Genomic DNA, 20,494 nt, shown 5'->3' on the forward strand with positions numbered 1-20,494 from the left:
CACGGACATGACGACGGCTCTGCTCCCCGCGGCGCCAGGCCACGGCCGCGGCCGACCCGGATGCGCCGCCCAGGGGCCTGCTCTCTCCCCGCCGCCGGCCTTGCGCCCCTCGCGGGGCGCCGTCCCTCCTATGCGGCACCCATGGCCGCGCGCGGCGGGTGGCCCTGCTCTGCTGCTGCCGCTCCACCTGCCATGCGTTGATGCGGATGGCGTTTGCGTGTGCAGCTTGCCTGCTGGTTAGCTTGCTGGCTCTCGTGCGAAGCTAGCTTGTGTGTGCATCGATACAGTATGGAGAGGAGGGCGCGGACCTGGCCGAGCTCGCCGGCGAGGCCGTCCCGGCGGCTGCGGATCCTGACCGCGGGCCTCCTCAAGCACCTCCGCGAGTCCCCGCAATGCGCCGCCGTAGCCTCGCCGCCCTCCTGCTGCTCCTAGCGGCCCGCCCCCACCGCCGGCCCCTCGGATGCTTGGCGGCTGCTGCTCGCCGTCGCGGCGCTGGCTGGCGTCCGCATCGCGCCCCCGCGCCCCATCATGGTGGCCGAGACGGCGGCTGCGGCGAGGAGCAGGGGCCCCTCGGATGCTTGGCGGCGGCAATGCCTTCCCCTGGAGCGACGCTACGAGTCAGAGCAGAGCGCGTCACGGGCCACGAGGAGGAAGACGGAACTGACGAGTGGGGGCCACCTGTAAGTGAGAGAAGCTGCGGGATCCAGCTGTCGGAGAGGGAGGAGAGAGGAGGAGATCAGGGCAGCGAGGACATTTCGTACGACCTTGCTGACTCAGCGTCGCCGTGTCAGGCCGCCGTGGCGTGCCACGTCAGCCAAAGTGGTAAAAATGTAAGAGTTGCAGCTACAGTAGTGCTAAATATGTAAGAGCTCTTTTAAAAATAGTAAACGAGCGAGTGCACTTTCTTAGAATGGTAAATATGTAAAAACCCCCCATAAATCCCCCGCTCCACAACTTGCTCCACCGAATCCTCGAATCGAATCGCGACCAAATCCCCCGCCCCACGCTCCCCTCCCCTAGTCCCCTGCCCTCCTCACCCCCCCCCCCCCCCCGCGCACCAACCCCAACCCCACCCTCCGCCGCCCCAACCGACCCCCCTCGAGCGAGCGCCCTCGTCGCGCGTGACGGCCGCAATGACGGCCGCCACGGCGCCGCCGCCGCCGCGGCAGCTGAGCCTGGAGGACCTGAAGGCGGTGTCCGTGCTGGGGCGCGGCGCCAAGGGCGTCGTGTTCCACGTCGTGCCCGCCCCGGGGGAGCCGGAGGGCGGCGCCGCGGCGGAGGCGGCGATGGCGCTCAAGGCGGTCTCGCGGGAGGCGGCGCGGCACAGGAAGGCGGCGAGCGGGGACGGGGACGGCCACCGCCGGATCTGGTTCGAGCGGGACGTGCTCCTCGCGCTGCGCCACCCGCTGCTCCCCTCGCTCCGGGGCGTCCTCGCCACCGACGCCGTCGTGGGATTCGCCATCGACCGCTGCGGCGGCGGCGACCTCAACTCGCTCCGGCGTCGCCAGACCGAGAGGATGTTCTCCGACTCCGTCATCCGGTACGTCCCAGGACCTAACGAGCCAAAATCGTGCGTCGTTCGTCGTCGAGCGCCGCGTCTCGCGCGCGCCCGCGGCCCGCCCGCCCGCCCGAGCTGCCTGACGATTCGGTTGCTGATTTTTCCCCTGGCTGTTATCGAACCCGCAGGTTCTACGCGGCGGAGCTGGTGCTGGCGCTCGAGTACCTGCACAGCCTCGGGATCGTGTACCGGGACCTCAAGCCGGAGAACGTCCTCATCCAGGACAGCGGCCACATCATGCTCGTCGACTTCGACCTCTCCACGCGGCTCCCGGCGCCGCCGCAGGAGCCGGACGCGCCGGCCGAGAGCACTAAACCGGCGCCTCCGGTCGCCGCGCCGTCGCCGGGCCGTGGGAAGCCCAGGAAACCAGCGGGCACCGCCCTGTGCTTCCCATTCCGCACCGGCGGCGCCGCGAAGCCTGCCGCGGCGGCCGCGGACTCGCCGTCGCCGCCGTCGACCTCGCGGACGGCCTCCTCGTCGTCCTCATCCTCCACGGCGACCACGGCCTCATCCGGGGCCTCGGCCGGCGCGCGGACGCCCGCGAAGTCGAACTCGTTCGTGGGGACGGAGGACTACGTGGCGCCGGAGATCATCGCCGGGCGCGGCCACGACTTCGCCGTGGACTGGTGGGGCCTGGGCGTGGTGCTCTACGAGATGCTCTACGGGCGCACGCCGTTCCGGGGGCAGAACCGCAAGGAGACCTTCTACCGCGTCCTCGCCAAGCAGCCGGAGCTCGTCGGCGAGCAGACGCCGCTGCGCGACCTCATCGCCCGCCTCCTCGAGAAGGACCCCGAGAAGCGCATCGGCGCGCGCGGCGTCAAGGCCCACCCCTTCTTCCGGGGCGTCGACTGGGACCGCATCCTCCATGTGGCGCGCCCGCCGTTCATCCCGTCCCCGCCGCAGGAAGAGGACGGCGACGACGCGCTCGACGTCGAGAAGGTCGTGCGCGAGGTGTTCGCCTCCAATGACGCCGAGGCTGCAAAGGCGGGCGACAACGCTTCGCCGGAGGCGGATGGGGGCCGCGGCGGCGACGGTGAAGGGCGGAGGAGAGACCCATCAAAAGATGGTGACTTCTCCGTGTTTTTCTGAGCTTATTTTTTTATTTTCTTTTTCTTTTTTGAGAAAAAGTTAACTACTACTTGTATTTGTTGTTTATTGAGTTGCCTTTTTTCTATTGTATAGTAGTATGAAGATGATGGGATTTAGCGGATGAGATTAGGAGTGAGTACGGCGCAGTGGCCGGAGTATACATAAATTAAAGAGGTGCTCCAGTTCGATGGGGGGTACCCAGTTCGATGGGCCGGAGTATACATAAATTAACTATGCACCAAATTGAAACAAGATGCATGAGAAATCCTACACAAATCAATTCAACAGAGAGGGAAAAGGGGGAGGAAGCTGCCGCCGCCCGACGAGGAGTCCGCGCCGCCAGGGCTCTGGGAGCCGCTCGGGTCCGCACCGAGCCGTGCGCTGCCCACGCCGGGGCTGGAGCTCACCCACCGCCCTGACGATGTGTGGCAGCTATCGCGGCGCAGTGCGGTGGCGGCCTCGCCGTTCCCGGTGATGGCGAGGTCCGGCGTGGTGCGCATGAGCATCGCGGCAACGGGGCGAAGCCCAATCTAGCGTCTTTGTGGCAGCGGCGTGAAGCAGAGCGAGCTGGCCGCACGCATGGCGGCGCGGCGGCGAGCACGTTGACGATGTGCTGCGTTCCAGTGAGCCTACGGCCGGAGCGGCGCCTTTAGCTATAGGAAGAGCACCGGCATGGCAAGGTGAATACGGTGCGTGCAAAAAGGGAGAGGAAGGAGGTCGGAGCTATGCCGACAGCGGTGAGGCGTGGGGTCGCCAGAGCTTAGCCATCGGCGGCGATGGCGAAATCGGTGATTAGGCGCTCACCTGGGCTCGGCTTCGGCTTCCGGTGGTGCACAGAGATGGAGCGGGTGGTGGCGAAGCTCGATGGCAAGGAGCAGCGACGACGTCGCCCTGCTCGCGCTGGAGAAGAAGAAGGGCGAGGAGGGAGCAGGGGATGGCGGCGCGGCCCCGTGGCGCACGTGGTCGGAGGAGGGCGCGCCGGAGAAGGGATGAGGACGGAGGCCGGTGCAGCTCGCCGTCACCGCCGCGGAGCTTGAGGGGTGCGGAGCCGAGGAGAGCTCGGCCGGGGCCCCTGCTTCTCCGATACGCCGCCGTCGGGGAGGGAGAAGGCGTGGGGAGGGATGTGCCGGCGCCGTCGGGCCCCTGCTCCTCCGCGACCACCTGTGCACTCCCGGCGCCGCTCCATCGGTGGCCACCTGTGCTGGGGCGTTGGAGATGTCGGCCGGCTTGGGCGAGCTCAGCCATGGCGCGGGCCGCCCGGAACTCGAGCCCTCGCCGGCACACGGAGGAGAGGGAGCGGCAGAGCTCAAGCCCTCCACCGTCGTCGCACGTTCCGCCGGCCGCCCCTGCTCCCCACGCCTTCTCCCTCCCCCAACGGCGGCGTATCGGAGGAGCAGGGGCCCGGCCGAGCTCTCCTCGGCTCCGCGCCCCTCAAGCTCCGTGGCAGTGACGGCGAGTTGTGCCGGCCTCCGTCCTCCCCCCTTCTCCTGCGCTCGGCCGGTGAGGCTCGCCATACCCCCACACCAGCGCCCGTTCGCCCTCTTCCTCGCCGGCCTCAGTCGAGCTGCCTCCTCGCCGTCGTTTTGCGCCCTGTGCCCGACCGGTGAGGCTCACCGCACGACCCATGCGCGCGCCATCCCAGCCCCGCTCGCCTTCCTCGCCGCCTTGCCGCTCGTCGCCGGCCGAGCTGCGCCGTGCATGTCGTGCGCGGCCTTGGCACTCGTTGACCGCCTGTCAAGGCCTGCGCTGACCACATTGGATCAGACATGGCTGTCCACGTAAGCAGTCAACACCGGTCAAAGACATTTTGGACCTCAAGTGACACACTTGAATAGATCGTGGACCTAAAAATACATTTTCGAAGTTCATGGACCTAAACAGAACATGTCTCTTTCTTTCTTTGTCACCATTCCTAGAAAATGCACTCTCTTTCTTGTTGTATTTTTAAATTATGATGAGACACCTCAAACTGTTAATCATTCTTAGCAAATGCACTCTCTTGTTGAACAGCCAGCAGATAACCTACATTTGGATCTGCAACATTAATTCAAATTTGACCAGTTTTTCCTGAACTAGCCATTTGGTGGGTTATGCTCTGTAACGTAGAGGAAAATAGTTTTTCCTCTATCTAAATACATTCAATTGCACAATGAGGCAGTATTAAAGAAATAATTCAGTTTGAATTCTAATGAACGAGAATTAAAGGGTCAACATATTTTAACAATAATTTGACTATTGATTACCGATAATTCAGTTTGAATTCTAATGATGGAGAATTAAAGGGTCAACATATCTTAACAATAATTTGATTATTGATTTATCATGCCTAGCCAAGATCAATCTAACTGATCAGCATGTTTAATGACAGTCGGCTTCCAAGAATATGGAGATCACATAATAGTTCAAGAAGTAGCCTCCTACACCGCCACTTTTAGATTGTTTGTACACAATGAGGCAGAAATGACTAAACAAGTGTGTTACTACTATAAATCTGTTGCCATGCTCTTGGCACTGCAGCTATAACTTCTGGTATTGATTTGATGTTGAACTAATTATCTGTTAAAAGAAGCTGGAATCAAGAAAGATTTCTGAATGGAAGTCGCCTGTTTAAACTGTCTATGGTTAAAGAAGTATGCTTTATTCATCTAATAACATTTGCTGCATCTGTAAGGATTACAAACAATAGGAACACATTATATCATACTTTATGACACTGATATTATTTTTCAAAAAGAATGTGTAGAGTAGTATTGAGAGAAGTATATCATGTCCTAATCTACCAATCATTCATTCTAGGCTTGCTTTTTTTTGTTCCTAGCAATGGTATTCGAATATATTGTGCAGCAATATATCCCCCTCTGATTAACTTATATGGTTTCTTCTTTACTTGCTGGGTGTACACCGGTTCAGTAATGGGGTGGACTTTGCCATCGCTAGGTTGGTGATGCTGGGAGACAACACATTCATTTTGCTGGTCGTGAAGCTAATAAGATGTCTAAGTCCATTGAGCAAAAGTTGTGTACAACATACAAGGTTGTGTTTCATTCTTTTACATTTGTAGCTATACATTTTTGAACCCATAAGAAAGGTATCGGCAAAGTTATTGAGGAAGCTAGAGCTAATTTTACTCCTTCGAATTATGCAGTGTTGGTGGGACTGATCATGGCTCTATAAGAGTAGGCACTTACATGGGCCACAAGATGATCAAGTGTGCTGCATCTAACCTACTTTCAGAAGTGTTGCTCTCATGTACGTCTATGCAATCAAGCAACTCGAATCCTGATGGACCTTCTGAAGTCTGATGCATCGATCGAGTATTTATGCAACCTCTCACCATATAGGTCTCACTCACCTTATTAAAATGGACAAAACACCATGTTTCATGTTCTGCAGTTTCTTATGGCTATATTTCTACTTCACAAAAGATATTCCAGAGACTATAACTGGTGTTGCATGTTTGGACAAGTATGGAGCTCACAATGATGCGGTGTGTCAAGGCTCCTACTAGGCATTTCATATAGGAGAATTTTTTAGTTGAGGTTTGACATCTTGAAACCATTATGTCTGTGTTTCCATTTGTGAAATCTGCTTCACTCGCTGGTCAAACCAAACAACTTCCTTAACATGTTAGGGATTGGGTCGACAACCTCCAAGCAAGGGAATGTCCGTGAGATTGAGATTTCAGACACAGTGGGCTCATCTACTAGGCATTTGTGCAATATCAGCCTGCCACTTACCGGTAATTTCAGTCTTCTTATCTACTTAATCCATTGAAGCCACGTGATACGGTTATGCTGAAGTAATTATTAGGCCCAAAGTTGTACTTGTTTCCTTACCCTTTGAGCTACAATCCCTTAATTTTTTGTTTACATTCTTGAACATGGAAAATGCATTGTTTTTAACCAGAATTATTAACCAGTAAGGCATCTAGGCTCGTCAGAAACCATGTATAGACTGAATTTGTTGCATTGGATTTTTTTTTCCAAATCACTCTGGTAGTTTCTATATAGTCTGGTAGTTTTTTTTCCCCTGTTTCCCTCTTAAATTTGCTCTTTTAATTACAAATCTCAATCTTTTTTCTATTTAGTTTGGTAGGATCACCTCCATAGATTCAGTGAAATTGGTGTCTCAGCATAGTGTGCTGCCAGTAGTGAGTTCATGCATCAGCAATAATTGTTGCTGGATGGGTGGAGCTTTGTCTCCCAAGAGTGTGTGCTGGTTTAGAAAATTTTCAAGGGACGCTCTTCATGAAATTCACAAGCTGGCTGCGAAGTACAATGGGACCATCAGTGAAAGGGACAAGTATATCAGAGGCGTGCTGCTAGCTATGTCTTATGATATAGCCCACCACATGAATTCATTTGCAGACAATCTTATAAATATTGCTAGAGACAAATACAGGTATTTACCCCTCCATGTTCACTGATAGAATATCTTTTTTTTCTATAAGTATCGTGCAGCTATAAATATTTATTTCTGATGTTATGTCTTATTTGTGAATAATTGATACATGTTCAGGTGGGCTAACATAGAAGATTTTGGTGTACCCAGAGGTTGAGGGAGAAATATGAATGGAGCTTGCTACATCTTTTTCGAGTCTTACACACGCATCAATTAGGCCATATTTTAAATTCTTGTATCAATCAATGATAAATTAAGATAAATTCTTATGGTGGATCTAATATAATATTTACGTTGAACTATTATTATTGTTAATTTTATTTTGGTGATTTGTCCATTGGGTGCTGACCAATACGTGATATATATTCTTGATCTATCTACTTGGTGGAACTCTTACACCATGGAATTTATTATGTATTTACATAGAGTTGATATAGAATTAGTTTTAAACACGTGCCTGGGCACGTGCATAACCACTAGTACTAATGAATAACGAGTGGAATCGGCTTATTAAATGTAAACTGTTGCTGTGAATATTTTGCTTATGCATTCTCACCGAATTTATTCTTGTCCTAAAGCATAGTACAATGCTCACAAATTTTTCTTTTCACAAAAGCATCGCAATTCTTCCTGTCATGGATGCATCGAACAGTTGAAGCGGCAACAACTCCCTATTGCCATTTCTACTAGAATCCCATCATTTCCTGCTGCATTCCTATGAAGTTCCGCAATCTGAAGCAGCGTCAAACTCGACAGCTGACAAATCCACGCAGTAGTCCCCGATCTACTGATCTAGAATTCACACTTCAGAGGCAGAGCGAACCGAGGACTTGGCATCCAGAGCGTTTCAATTCGGAGCACCCGAATTTGCTACCACGCATGCGGCGGGCGCTGGTGCCCCTACCCTGCCCTCCGGTGGAGTAGCATGTTCGCGCAGTAATTGGCTGGCTCTGCGCCTCTGCCCATCGGCACGCGGTTGGTTGTTTGTTCGTGTCTGGCAGGCATCATGCTGCTGCACCCCCCCCCTACCAAAGCAACAAATCAGCAAATGGCAAGACGGTTGGCGCTGAGTTGAAACCCTGAAACCGTCGGGCCTCAGCTGCTTTAGAGCAAGGATAATAATTTAGTCTGCGGTTGGCTGCAAAAATCTTTGCAGCTCATCTTTCAGCCTACTAGTATAGTGGTTTAGCTCTCCACTATTAATATATGGCCCACTTATCTATCTCACAAAATTTTTTAGTTTTTGTGTCGAAACTGGCTGTAAGCTAACAGCCCATTTCTCCTCTCTCTTCTATTTTCTCTCCTCCACATCAGTATTCAGCCTTCTTATTGCCCACCATAATAACGGTGGTGTCAAAGAAGAGCATAAAGAAAATGCAGCCTGTCACCTGCTCCTTTGAGACTGGCGTGATGCCCTTGAATGGAATCGGATCGGGTATAGGAGTATCTTTCGTCCCGAGGCCACCAACTATTCCTTCCTTCCCAGGAGGTGGTGGTGGCGCCGTGGCGTCGTCGTCCCACGAGCTGCGCGTGTGCGTCGTCACGGAGTGCGTGCGCTCCCCCGTGCCGTGGCTGCGCTCCGGAGCCGGCGAATCGATTCGGCATCCCCGTGCCCTGCCCCCTGCCGTGAATCCGTCGTCCGTGGTGCCACTCCCGTGCACGTCCGCGTGCGGCGAACGCAACGCCGGAGTGGACCGCGAGCGGCGAGTGGAGAGTTTTTTTTTCCTTTTTTTGTTGGCATGCATGGCAGCACAGCACTGGCACGGGCAGGATGGGCTACGGGGAGGCGTTCTGTCGTGCCGCTGCCTATCCAACAATAGCTGCTCGAGGTCGCGGGTAGCTGTTGCCGTGAAGGCGTGCGGAAAAGCTTCGATGATTTCCTAGGAAGCGCCACGCACTTGGACACTTGGGCCTGTGAAACATGTGCGCGGCCGCGCGGGGGAGGAGAATATTTTTCTCCACCACGGTCCACGCGTCGTGGTTGTTTCAGCTGATGGCGCTAGAGAATAGCTAAGTCAAGCGTCAAGTGCTCGTATAAACAACTTGGCGGCAAAGCATATACCTCCTGGACTTTTCTTTTCCCCCCTCTCGCAGCCACTTTGTTGCTTGCACAGCAAGGCGCACGTCGTCCCAGCTGGCAGCTGCATAGACCATGCGACGCAGGTCAAACCCTGCGAGTCTGCGACTGCGAGTTTGATGCATGCAATGATGCGAATGCGATTTCTAGAAGGTCAATTTTTTTTAAAAAGATTTCTAGAAGGTCAAACGTAACCACGGGTTCTAGAAAGGCCAGCGCGGGGCGTCGTCGTACGCAGCCTGACGGCCGACCTGATTTTATTTTAGTCTGGCCGGTTATAGTTATATACATATATACAATTTGTATATACTACTTTGTACCACACAATACACCTGACCGAAATTTTTAATGTAAACACTCGGTCTCTCGTCGGCGAGTCAAGAAGCCGCTCTGCTTTTTTTTTTTACGGAAGGGAGGACCAAGCCAGTGGCTTGTGGTTGTCAGCAGTGGATGAGCAGGCTTGATGTCACTGCTTTCGTCACCACCGCCGTGCCCTCCCGACGGAGATTTCAGTACACAGCGTTCCGCGTCACAGCTTCACAGCCAACGTTGCCCATACGGCAAGCACAAACAACGAGGTCCTATCAGCACAAACAACGTTGCCGAGTGTTTTGTTTTTGTCGAGTGGTTTTGTTTCGGACTATACTCTGACAAATATTTTAGTACTCGACAAACAACCGATTTCCGGTAGTGCACCACTACCCCGAGGTTGGCGCCACGCCGCCGGCGATCGCCGACGAGATGCTGCCGCGCCGCTCGTTGACATGTCGACGCACCCGCGCCCGCGCATGGTCCACGCATGACCGGTCGTCGATTTCACGAGAGAAACCCATACGAGAGATGAGAGATCCATGCGGCCATTCCTGGAGTGCACAGTACATATCACTTGCTGCTGGTGGCTCTGGGAGTCTGGGCTCTGGCTGCTCCTGCGAATTGATGCTCCATCTGATCTGCTGCCGGAGCTCGCCACTCGCCTGCGGACATGCTTGTAGCGTCGCACTCCATTCAGCGTTGCGAACTGGGATACGCATAAGGCATACACATACTATGCGGACACGTTTTTGTTTCCTCCTTTTCCCGATCACCTTCCCACCTCTGGAACACATGTTTTTTTTTCTTCGTTGTCGAATCTTTGCCTCATTTTGTTATTATTAGTGGAAGCCCGGCTGGTTCTTCGTCACACACGCCTTCGATTCAGTGACTGGCACACTGCCACGCTTATCTTAGTCACGCCGCCATAATTCCTTGATGGATGATTGGTGTACAGTTTGTAGCTCACCACCAGTAACCGCACTTAATTTCTTTAATTAGCCTCCCGCCCTCCCGTTCCTTGTCCATCATAGGGATATGTTTTCACGATTGACTTTCTCACACAGTCACACATTACGAGTTGTGCGCTCATTATGTCTGGCCGCCATCCTACTAAATTTTGACAATTTTAGGTACTTCGCGCGCGCGCGCGCGCAGACACAGAGAGAGAGAAATCACATCGTTGTAGCGCCAATGCAAAGATTCATAAAAATAAAATAGACTTTGCTTCCAGCCTTCCAGGACACATCAGGGATCATTCGATCGACTTTGCGAGGGAAAGAGATGGACGTTGTTTGGACTTTGGATTAGGAGGAGGGGGAGGGGACCACACCTTGTCGCCTTTCGTCTAGCTAGTACCTTTAGGCCGTGAAAGATCTTTTGGTCTTGAAATTTACGACCTGATCCGATGTGACCGGCCGATGATGAAGACCCAATTTGAGAAGAAGGGCAACAAGCAGCTCAGGTCGCCGTCGCGGGCTGTTTCACACAAACAAATCTTTCCAGGATCTGAAGAGCAAAGTCCCGGACGCCTTTGACGCTCGCATCGTCGCGTTGGCATCGACAGTTTGCGACGAGGCAGGGGGATGCTAGTTAGCGATTGTGCGTCGCCAGCGAACAACAGGTACGCTACATTTCTTCTTCCTCCTTTCTCCTTCCTGTCGCCCCCGCCAGCGACCGCCTCCTCCGGCTCCGGTGGCCTCCGCCGCCTCCGCACCCCCCTAACCGAGCTCGCCACAGCGCCGCCTTCTCCCGTCGCCCCCGCCGCCGGCCACCGCCCACCTGTTGTCCAGCCCCCGGCCAGCCGGCGGCTCTCCCATGCCGCTGCGCCCTTCGCCGGCCAACCCACCACCACCGCCGCCACCCCCGGCCCCTCCTCTAAGGCTGGTGGACATGGAGCTCCCCCGGACCCCGACAACCACAAAACCCTAAAGATCCGTCGCCTCCACCGCCACCCCGGCCGGCGGCGACCTCGCCGCCGGCCGCTCCACCCACCTACCACCTCTCCCAGCCACCCCTCCCCCTCCCCTGCTCGCCGCCGCCGCTTTGCCTCCCCTGGCGCAAGGTTGAAGACGGGCCGTGCGCTGCTACAGGTAGCAGCGCACGCGCGCAGTATAAGAAATTCAACGACTAGCGGGGTTTTTGGATGTCATATCCCTCGCACTCGTGACGTCGCGTCCATTTTCGATTGGATTTGCTCATTTTCTTAAGTATAAGCACATATCTTTGTTTCTGTTCGGGGAAACAATTTTTCTTCTAAAGGCTGTAAAATTCCTTTCTCAAAAACAATGGCCGCAAAAATTGAGTTCTACCCGGGCCCAAAAACTCCAGTGGGCCGTGGACGGGCTAATTTTTCGAGCCGGGGCGGCGAATGGCCGTGAATTTGGCCCTGACAATAATCTCCAGGAAAGAGCGGCGCACGAATGGATTGTATTTAAGGCAAACACACATGCAGGCGCCGCTATCAGAAACCTAAGAAAGCGCGAGTCCCGAGGTGGATCGCATCCACCGTCGATGGAGACGGAACTCGTGGCAATACCGGACGACACCCTCGCCGACGCCCTCCGCTACCTGTTGGCGCGGAGCCTCGCCGCGGCACGGTGCGTCTGCAAGGCATGGCGCGCCGTCGTCGATGACCGCGCGCTGCTGCTCCCACATCTCCTCCCGCACTCAGGTCCGCGACATCTTCATCAACCACATCTACCACATACACCCGCACCTCTTCGCCCGCCCCTCGCTGATACTGGCGGCGAGCCCTGAGATCAATGCCGTGCTCAGCTTCCTACCCATCGATGATGACAGCTTTGACTTTTGGTCGATGATGGATGTAGCAGCACCGTCCAAATTAAACCGGCTTAAATGCACTAACCATCATCTTAATACTTAATCAAGTTACTGTGCACTTAAAACGGTGTAACCTGACAGGCTGTCGGGTAAAATCCCGATTAAACTACTGTACTCCAGGATCACAATTGCACTTAGACCCGTACGAAGACGAGCACAGGTGTTACTAGCATATAGAAATCTTCAATTTAATTTACAACACAGGTTTTACATAAAAGGTTCGAATACAAACGACAGAGTTTAAAACACAGCGGAAGTTTAAAACTGAGTTCGAAATACAATACGATAACTACTACGACGACGATAAAAGGTGAGCTCCACATCCTGCCCACCGATGTGACGCCAACCTGCCCAACCTTCACGGGGAATACGGGGCTCACTCGACGGTCCAACCCGGAGGAAGCGGCTGTCCAATCCAGGACGCACAGACCTCCTCGAAGTCAGCGGGAATGCAATCTGCTAAAAAGGGTACAACAACAATCCTGAGTATACTAATACTCAGCAAGACTTACCCGACTTTGGGTATACTTAGCCCATTACCTAGACATGCAAAGCTTTTTGGCTCTGGAGTTCTTATGCTGAAAGGCTGCTAGAAGTGAATCCTTACTTTCAATATTTTAGCTCCATTTAGTATACCAAGTATTAACTAAATTTGCCTAATCATCTAGAGCACACATGGTAGATCAGATTAAAGTCTTCAAAACAACAGGTACAACATTCCATCGCTACCTTCAATACTTATTCCACTTCTTACTACGATGTGACGCAGTGACCAAGGTTCTCTTAACCGAGAGAGACGGCGAATCGATCCGATTTAACCTTGCAAGGTGGACCTAACTCACACGACGCATGTAAACCCTGTCGGGTCACGCGCGTCAACTGTTTCTATCATTACCACGGCATCTGAACTACGCCTGCTAAAACCCAGGTGATGGGCCCCTCGCGGTGAACTCCCGGAGAACCTGGAGGCGGCATCCTATCCAACACCCGCCAACTCCCACGCCCAGCGTAGCATGACGGAATTCAAATCACCGCTGTAAAGTGGTACACAGCTCACCGGTTTCGACTACCTCCTACTTTCGGTATGTGGTTAGTACTATTCAAACTCGGTCATCAGGGCCAACAACGGTACGGTCCTCAATCGACACAGGCGGAAGTTCATTTTCTCATCTATTCCAACTCATTCCCGCCCGGTCTCCAATTCTTTTTACTCATCAACGTATTTCCAAGCCAAAGCTAAGGGACCAAGATCCTAAACTCGCGAGTGACAGTAATCACTCGACTTCTACCGAAATCCTATTTAGCAAAGCATTTCTATCGACACCTACATACTAGTATAGGCCCACGGTACCTAGGGAAAATATGCATACTATGGTTCCATTCAACTCCTAGAACATAAATGCACAATACTTAAATAAACATTGAATAATTTAAATTATGGTTATGCTCCGGGGCTTGCCTTGCAGGTCAGCGGGGTTAATGAAAACCTCTGGAGCGGGCTCAACGGCGTCCTTCTGCGGCTCTTCTGCTCGTGGCTCCTGGACCGGCTCAGCGATCAGCTCGTAGGCGACTTCGTTCGCGGCGTCTACACGAATAAATATGCCATGCAACAGTTAGAATACGGTGCAACGTATGGGTGCTTACGATGCGATGCAAAGATCAACTCATTTTAGCCTGAAGTGTTTCCTTCCAAAAACAACTACTAACTTTGCTCAGAGCAGCAAGAATTAAAACCGGAGTTTGTTTTGTTGAAGAACATATGCATGAAAATAATCAATTACCAAAAGGATAAAGGAATAAAATGAAGCTAGGAACTAATTAAAGATCAAAACTTAACACGCCACAGAGATCTATTAGCTAAACTTTGATATCAAGAAAAGCTGCTGAAACGAAGTGCGTAAATAAATTACTAACACTTACTGATAAAGAAAAGCATTTCTTTTAGCCCTAGAAAAGGAAAACAAGTAACAATAGCTCCACAAACGTGCACAAAGGTTATGCACCTGAAACTTTTTCAGTGAACCACACATACCAAGAGTAAGCTGCTGCAAATTTTTCACAATTTTTAGAGCAACAGAAAAGGTGGTAATAATTAAACTAGCTCAAGCACAAAACAAAATATTAACAGGCGTAACAGTGACAAAATGCATGCTTAAGCATTTTTCCTCTGAAGATCATGATTTTATAAACCTAACAAAATTTGTTTGGCATTTTTTGCATTTTTCTGTGAATTTCTAGGCAATTATAAACTTTCAGCCGAAAAAAAATAAAGAAATAAAAACTGGAAACATAAAAGATAAAGGGGGGCTGACAGCCGGGCCCCACTTGCCAGTGGGCGCCGGCCCAGCTGCTCCCCCTCCCCTGCTTCGCGCTCGCTTGCGCGGCCATGGCCGGCGCGGCGCCGACGGGCCCGCAGCGGGGCTCCCGCTGGCGGGGGCCGGCTGGCGGCACTGCTGCGGGGCGCCACGGCCAGGACGGCAGGCGGGGTCGGGGCGAGGGTGCGGGACAGGGGCGCGGGGCACAGGGGCGGCGGCGGCGGCGCACGCGGTTTGGAGCGGCGGCGCGGCGTCGTCGGTGGTGTTCCGGCCACAGCAGCACAAGGCGGCGGCGGGAGCGGGCGGCGCAAGCACTAGGGAGCCCAGGCGGCCCTAGGGCGCGCGGAGACGGCGCACGGGGAGGCGCAGGGAGGTCTGGCGGCGTGCGCACGCGGCGCGTTCACGGCGGCGCGGCGGTGATTCGACGGCGGCGGCGCCGAAACTGATTGGGGAAAGGGTCGGGGAGCGAGAGGAGGTCGTAGGGGATCTCACCGGGGGCTCGTTTTGGGCGGGGAAGGGCCGGAGATGGGTCGTCGATGAGAGGGCGAACTCCGGCGGTCGGACGGTGATGGCGAGCGGCGGTCTGAGCTTGATCTCGGCCGGATTTGTGCACGGCCGCGCTCGCGGATGGTCGGGGTGGGTGGACGGCGAGTCTGCGCGGCTCCGGTCGCGACGAATCGAGGCGGGGTGATGAGCTTTGGCCGGTGCGACGAACAACGACGGCTCGAACTCGTCTCTGCTCGTTCGAGTTCGACCTAGCTCCGAGGAAGGAGAAGGGCTGGAAGGGAGGAGAAGGTTCTCGTGCTCGCGAGAGGATAAGGGCGGCGCCCAGACGCCGAGGAACGCCGGGATGAGCGACGCGTGGAGGAGCTCGCCGGCGTCGACGGTCGCCGGTGCCGGTATGGGCAAAACAGTGAAAACGCTGGAGCTCTCACTGTTGACCCGATTGAATGATTTTTACTCCAGTTTGACCCACTAAAACTCCAAATTTCATATAACAACTTGAAATTTGGCCAAAATAAAAGTTGTAGAGGATTAAAAGATCTACAACTTTCGTTTTGGGCGAAAGTTGATTTGGAGCTCAGATCAAGGACAAAAACGAGATCGAACATCGCTAAAACGATGTTTACCGCTCGAACTCGATTAACGCTAACGACAAGATTAAACTCCTAAATAGCGAATCTAAGCTCATGATTAGCGCTCAGTAACACTGGGGTGTTACAATGGACCACTGCAACGGCCTCCTCCTCTACGACATCAACGGCCTCCCCCTCTGCGACATCAAGGAGGGTGCCCGGGTCTGCATCTTCAACCCCGCGACATGGCAGTGGACATTGTGTAAGCATCTAGGCCCTCAAGGTATGTTTCGGTGATTAATGACAACCATTATTGTGACTAATGAGTTTGTGCAGCTTAATAGATCATTATCGCTCATTTGGTCATATGTCAAAAGAGGCCCCTCAATTTCATTATTCAAAAAGGCGATCTCGATATTCAACTCAATTTTATGTCAAGACTAAGGATCTTTCTAGTCCTAAGTGTCATAAGGTTGAGAAGGACACTTAGGTTAGTATAGGTTTTATAGTTTTGTAGTGATCGCACTATTAAGAGGGGTTAAGGCTAAGTAACTTGAGCATGGACATGATCATTTGAAAATGGATGCACACTATGGTCACTCAGGTTTCTAGAAGTTTAAATAAGTGGTTCTCAAACTATATCTCAAGAATATTTGGATTTCATTCAAGACTCAAATCAGAAAAGACAAAATCAGAAAAAGTCTATACACCGGTTTAACCGACGCTCTCAATTTTCTATACGTCGGTTGAACGAAGTCAGCAGAGTCTGGACAAATTCAATACACCGGTTAAACCGACGTGTTTGAATTTAACGTTGGTGCATTGGTCCAGAGTTGGTTTTTCCAGGGAAATTCAAGTTCTATTCACCGGATTAACCGACGCTGTTTGAATCAAGACGTCGGTGCAATTGACCAGTGAGATGGTTTTTCAGAGGAATTTAAAAGTTGTACTCACCGGTTAAACCGACGATAGGTTTGAGTTAACGTCGGTGCAGTTGTCCAGAGACTTGGTTTTTCAGTGGTTCAGTGGACAACTACACTCACCGGTTAAACCGATGCTACGTCGGTTAATCTGCCCCAGTTGTAACGGCTAGTTTTCAGAAGAGGCAGTTTACATTCACCGGTTAAACCGACGATGACAATGGGGGGTACGTCGGATTAACCGGCGCTACGCAGTTTTCTGGCAGCTTTTCTCCAACGGCTCTATTTGTGTGAGCTGCCTATATATACCCCTCCAATGGGTCATTTCGCCCACTCTTGACATCAGGCAACATCCAAACACTCATACCATAGTCAAGAGCCACCTTGAGCTTCATCATTCACATACTTGTGCATTCAATCAATCAAGAAGCAAGATTAAGGACTTGAGTAGAGAGAAGCTAGTGTGCATCCGTTCTTGGTGATCGGTTCTTGCTCAAGTGAAGGCCTTAGCTTGTTACTCTTGGTGATTGGCATCACCTAGGCGATCTTGGTGATCGAGGTGTTTCTCGCGGAGCTTGCCAAGGATTGTGGGAGCCCGGAGAAGAAGATTGTACGTGGCTTGATCTCCACCACGCCGGGATGGTGAATGGAGACTCTTAGTGAGCGCCCTCGTCTCGGTGACTTGGGAGGTGACAATACTCTTTGTGAGTGTCACAACGTGGATTAGGGGTGTGTGCAAACACATCGATACCACGGGAAAAAATCCGGTTGTCTCTTGTCCATTCCTTTTATTCAAGCATTTTCTTTCATGCAATTTACTCATGTGCTTGACTTAGAGATCATAACTTAGCTCTACCTTGCTAGGCTTTACTTTGTTTTAGCTCTCTTAGCTTGTGTTAGAAGCTTAGTTATCCGGTTGGTGAATTGGTGCCCTACTAGCATTGCATAGGTTAAGGTTGCTTTACTTTGTTTTAGAATTTGAAAAAGGCCCAATTCACCCCCCCTCTTGGTCCATCGATCCTTACAATTGGTATCAGAGCCTCGTTGCTCATTTGGATCATTAGGCTTCACCGCCTAGAGCTATGGCCAAGATGGGTGGTTCGCCGCCTCACTTCGAGGGCAAGAACTTTGCCTATTGGAAAGTTCGCATGGCCGCATACCTTGATGCGATTGCCCCCGAAGTATGGTTGGCGACTAAGACCGGGTTCACCGGAACTCCCACCACCGAACAATTAAAATGGAATGCTAAGGCTAGAAATGCAATTTTCGAAGCCATTAGTGAGGAAGTCTTTGCTAGAGTTAATGGCATGGACTTAGCAAGTGATATATTGAAAGAACTAATTGAAATTCATGAAGGCTCCACAAAAGTCCGTGAACAAAAATATCACTTGTTTAGAGCTAAGTATGATTTTTTTAAAATGCTAGCTCATGAAAATTGCAATGATATGTACTCTCGCTTGAATGTCATTGTCAAGGACATTAATGCACTTGAAATATCCAAAATTGACAGTGCCTCCATCAATCGCAAGATTCTCATGCTCCTCCCGAAGCCCAAGTATAACATCATCAATGCTATGCTTCAAAAGGAGAATCTTGACACAATGGAAGTAGGAGAACTTGTGGGCGAAATTCGCGCTCATGAGATGAGTATCCTTGGTATGTCCGAAGAGCCAACTTCAAGCAAATCAATTGCTCTAAAGACCAAGACAAACAAAGCCCGCAAGCTCAAGATGATCAAGCAAGATTCAAGCTCAAGCAATGAAGAAGATGATCATCATGAAAGCTCATCCGATGTTGAAGATGATGGAGAGCTTACTCTTATGATGAGAAAGTTCACCCGCTTGAATGACAAGATCAACAAGAAGGGGTTCAACTTTGACTCTAAGAAGGGAATGTTCCGGCCAATGGATGTCAAGAACAAAATTTGCTACAATTGTGGAGAAAAAGGTCACATCCGTCCAAATTGCCCCAAGCCGGACAAAAGAAACAAGGATCACAAGAGCAAGCATCGCCATGATTCAAGCGATGATGAAGAAGAAGAAAGGAAGAACAAAAACAAGAGACTTGGGAAGAAAAAGAGCCATGACAAGAAGACCAAGCTCTTCCCAAAGAAGAAAGGGCACACCAAGAGAAGCTTCTTGGTGGAAAAACAAGAGTGGGTGACCGATGTCTCATCAAGCGAAGATTCAAGTGATGAAGAAGACATAGTCACCATCGCCCTCACAAATGAAGAACCATCACTACCTCCACCTCCAATGTGCCTCATGGCCAAAGGTAACTCTAAGGTGAACTACAAAGCCGGTGGAAAACATTGGGTACTTGATAGCGGTTGCTCTCAACACATGACCGGCAATGATAGCATGTTCACCTCCCTTGAAGACCCCGGCGATCATGAACACGTCACCTATGGTGATAACTCAAGGGGAAAAGTTTTAGGTTTGGGTAGAATAGCAATTTCTAAAGATTTATCTATTTCTAATGTTTTGTTTGTAGAAGCACTTAGTTTTAATCTTATTTCAATTGCTCAATTGTGTGATCTTGGACTAACGTGTGCCTTTGACAAGAATGGTGTTGTAGTAACTCATGAAAAAGACAAGTCATTGGTATTCACGGGGTTTAGGCATGGCAACATTTACTTGGTGGATTTCTCTTCAAAGCAAACAAGTACCATGACATGCCTCTTCACGAAGTCTTCTCTTGGGTGGCTTTGGCATAGAAGAATTGCTCATATTGGCATGAGCAACCTCAAGAAAGCCCACAAGAGAGGGATGATCACCGGCTTGAAGGACGTCACCTTTGACAAGAACAAGCTATGTAAAGCATGTCAAGCCGGGAAGCAAGTTGCAACACATCATCCCATCAAGACGATGTTGTCTACCTCCAAGCCGCTCGAGCTACTACACATGGATCTCTTTGGTCCAACTACATACAAGAGCATTGGTGGTAACCTCTATTGCCTAGTAATCGTTGATGATTTTTCACGTTACACTTGGGTTATGTTTCTAGGCGATAAGGGTGAAACTCCGGAACTCTTCAAGACATTTGCAAGAAGAGCTCAAAGGGAGTACAACTCCCCAATTGTGAAGATCCGGAGTGACAATGGCACCGAGTTCAAGAACATGAAGATTGAAGAATGGTGCGATGAAGAGGGCATCAAGCATGAGTTTTCCGCCACCTACACGCCTCAACAAAATGGAGTGGTGGAAAGAAAGAACAAGACACTCATCACCCTAGCTAGAGCAATGTTGGATGATTATGGCACGTCCGAGAAGTTTTGGGCGGAAGCAATCAACACGGCGTGTCATGCATCCAACCGAGTATATCCTCACCGACTCCTCAAGAAAACTCCATATGAGCTCATCACCGGGAAGAAACCAAATATATCATACTTTCGAGTCTTTGGTTGCAAATGCTTCATCTATAAGAAGAAAAGGCTCGGTAAGTTTGAAAGTAGATGTGATGAAGGTTTCTTTCTTGGTTATGCATCAAACTCCAAAGCATATAGAGTATTCAATCAAACCTCTGGGTTAGTTGAAGAAACATGTGATGTGGAGTTTGATGAATCTAATGGCTCCCAAGAGGAGGTTGTTGGCTATGAGAATGTAGGTGATGAGGAGATTGATGAAGCTTTGAAGAATATGTCCATTGGGGATATCAAGCCGGAAGAGGTACATGAAGACAATGATCAAGGGGGAGGACCTTCCTCATCTACACGAAGCACCTCCACGGCGCCCCAAGTGGATGAAGATCAAGAAAAAGATGATACACAACCTCAAGAAGATGTGCCAACGCCAACACCCCAAGTTCAAGAACAAAAAGAGCAAAGTGTTCCACCACAAGCACAAGTCACTCATGATCCACCCCAACAAGTATCAACGCAAGTACCGCTAGTGAAGCATGGTCGC

At 51.5% G+C, this 20,494-nt stretch overlaps 1 protein-coding gene and 1 long non-coding RNA gene across 2 annotated transcripts; both read left to right on the forward strand.

Annotated features, from left to right (window-relative positions):
- Positions 1-590: 590 nt before the first annotated feature.
- LOC120681180 (serine/threonine-protein kinase OXI1-like) lies at positions 591-2,899 on the forward strand. Its single transcript, XM_039962705.1, has 3 exons — positions 591-822; positions 1,021-1,540; positions 1,687-2,899. Exons 1-3 carry the CDS (start codon positions 591-593, stop codon positions 2,645-2,647), a joined length of 1,713 nt encoding a protein of 570 aa, XP_039818639.1. The 3' UTR covers positions 2,648-2,899.
- Positions 2,900-5,111: 2,212 nt separating this feature from the next.
- LOC120682942 lies at positions 5,112-7,251 on the forward strand. Its single transcript, XR_005678652.1, has 4 exons — positions 5,112-5,680; positions 5,793-6,186; positions 6,279-7,048; positions 7,166-7,251. It is a non-coding gene; the product is annotated as an uncharacterized LOC120682942 (long non-coding RNA).
- The last annotated feature ends 13,243 nt before the right edge of the window (positions 7,252-20,494 follow it).

Source organism: Panicum virgatum, chromosome 7N, assembly GCF_016808335.1.
Source record: "Panicum virgatum strain AP13 chromosome 7N, P.virgatum_v5, whole genome shotgun sequence".
Lineage (NCBI taxonomy): Eukaryota > Viridiplantae > Streptophyta > Magnoliopsida > Poales > Poaceae > Panicum > Panicum virgatum.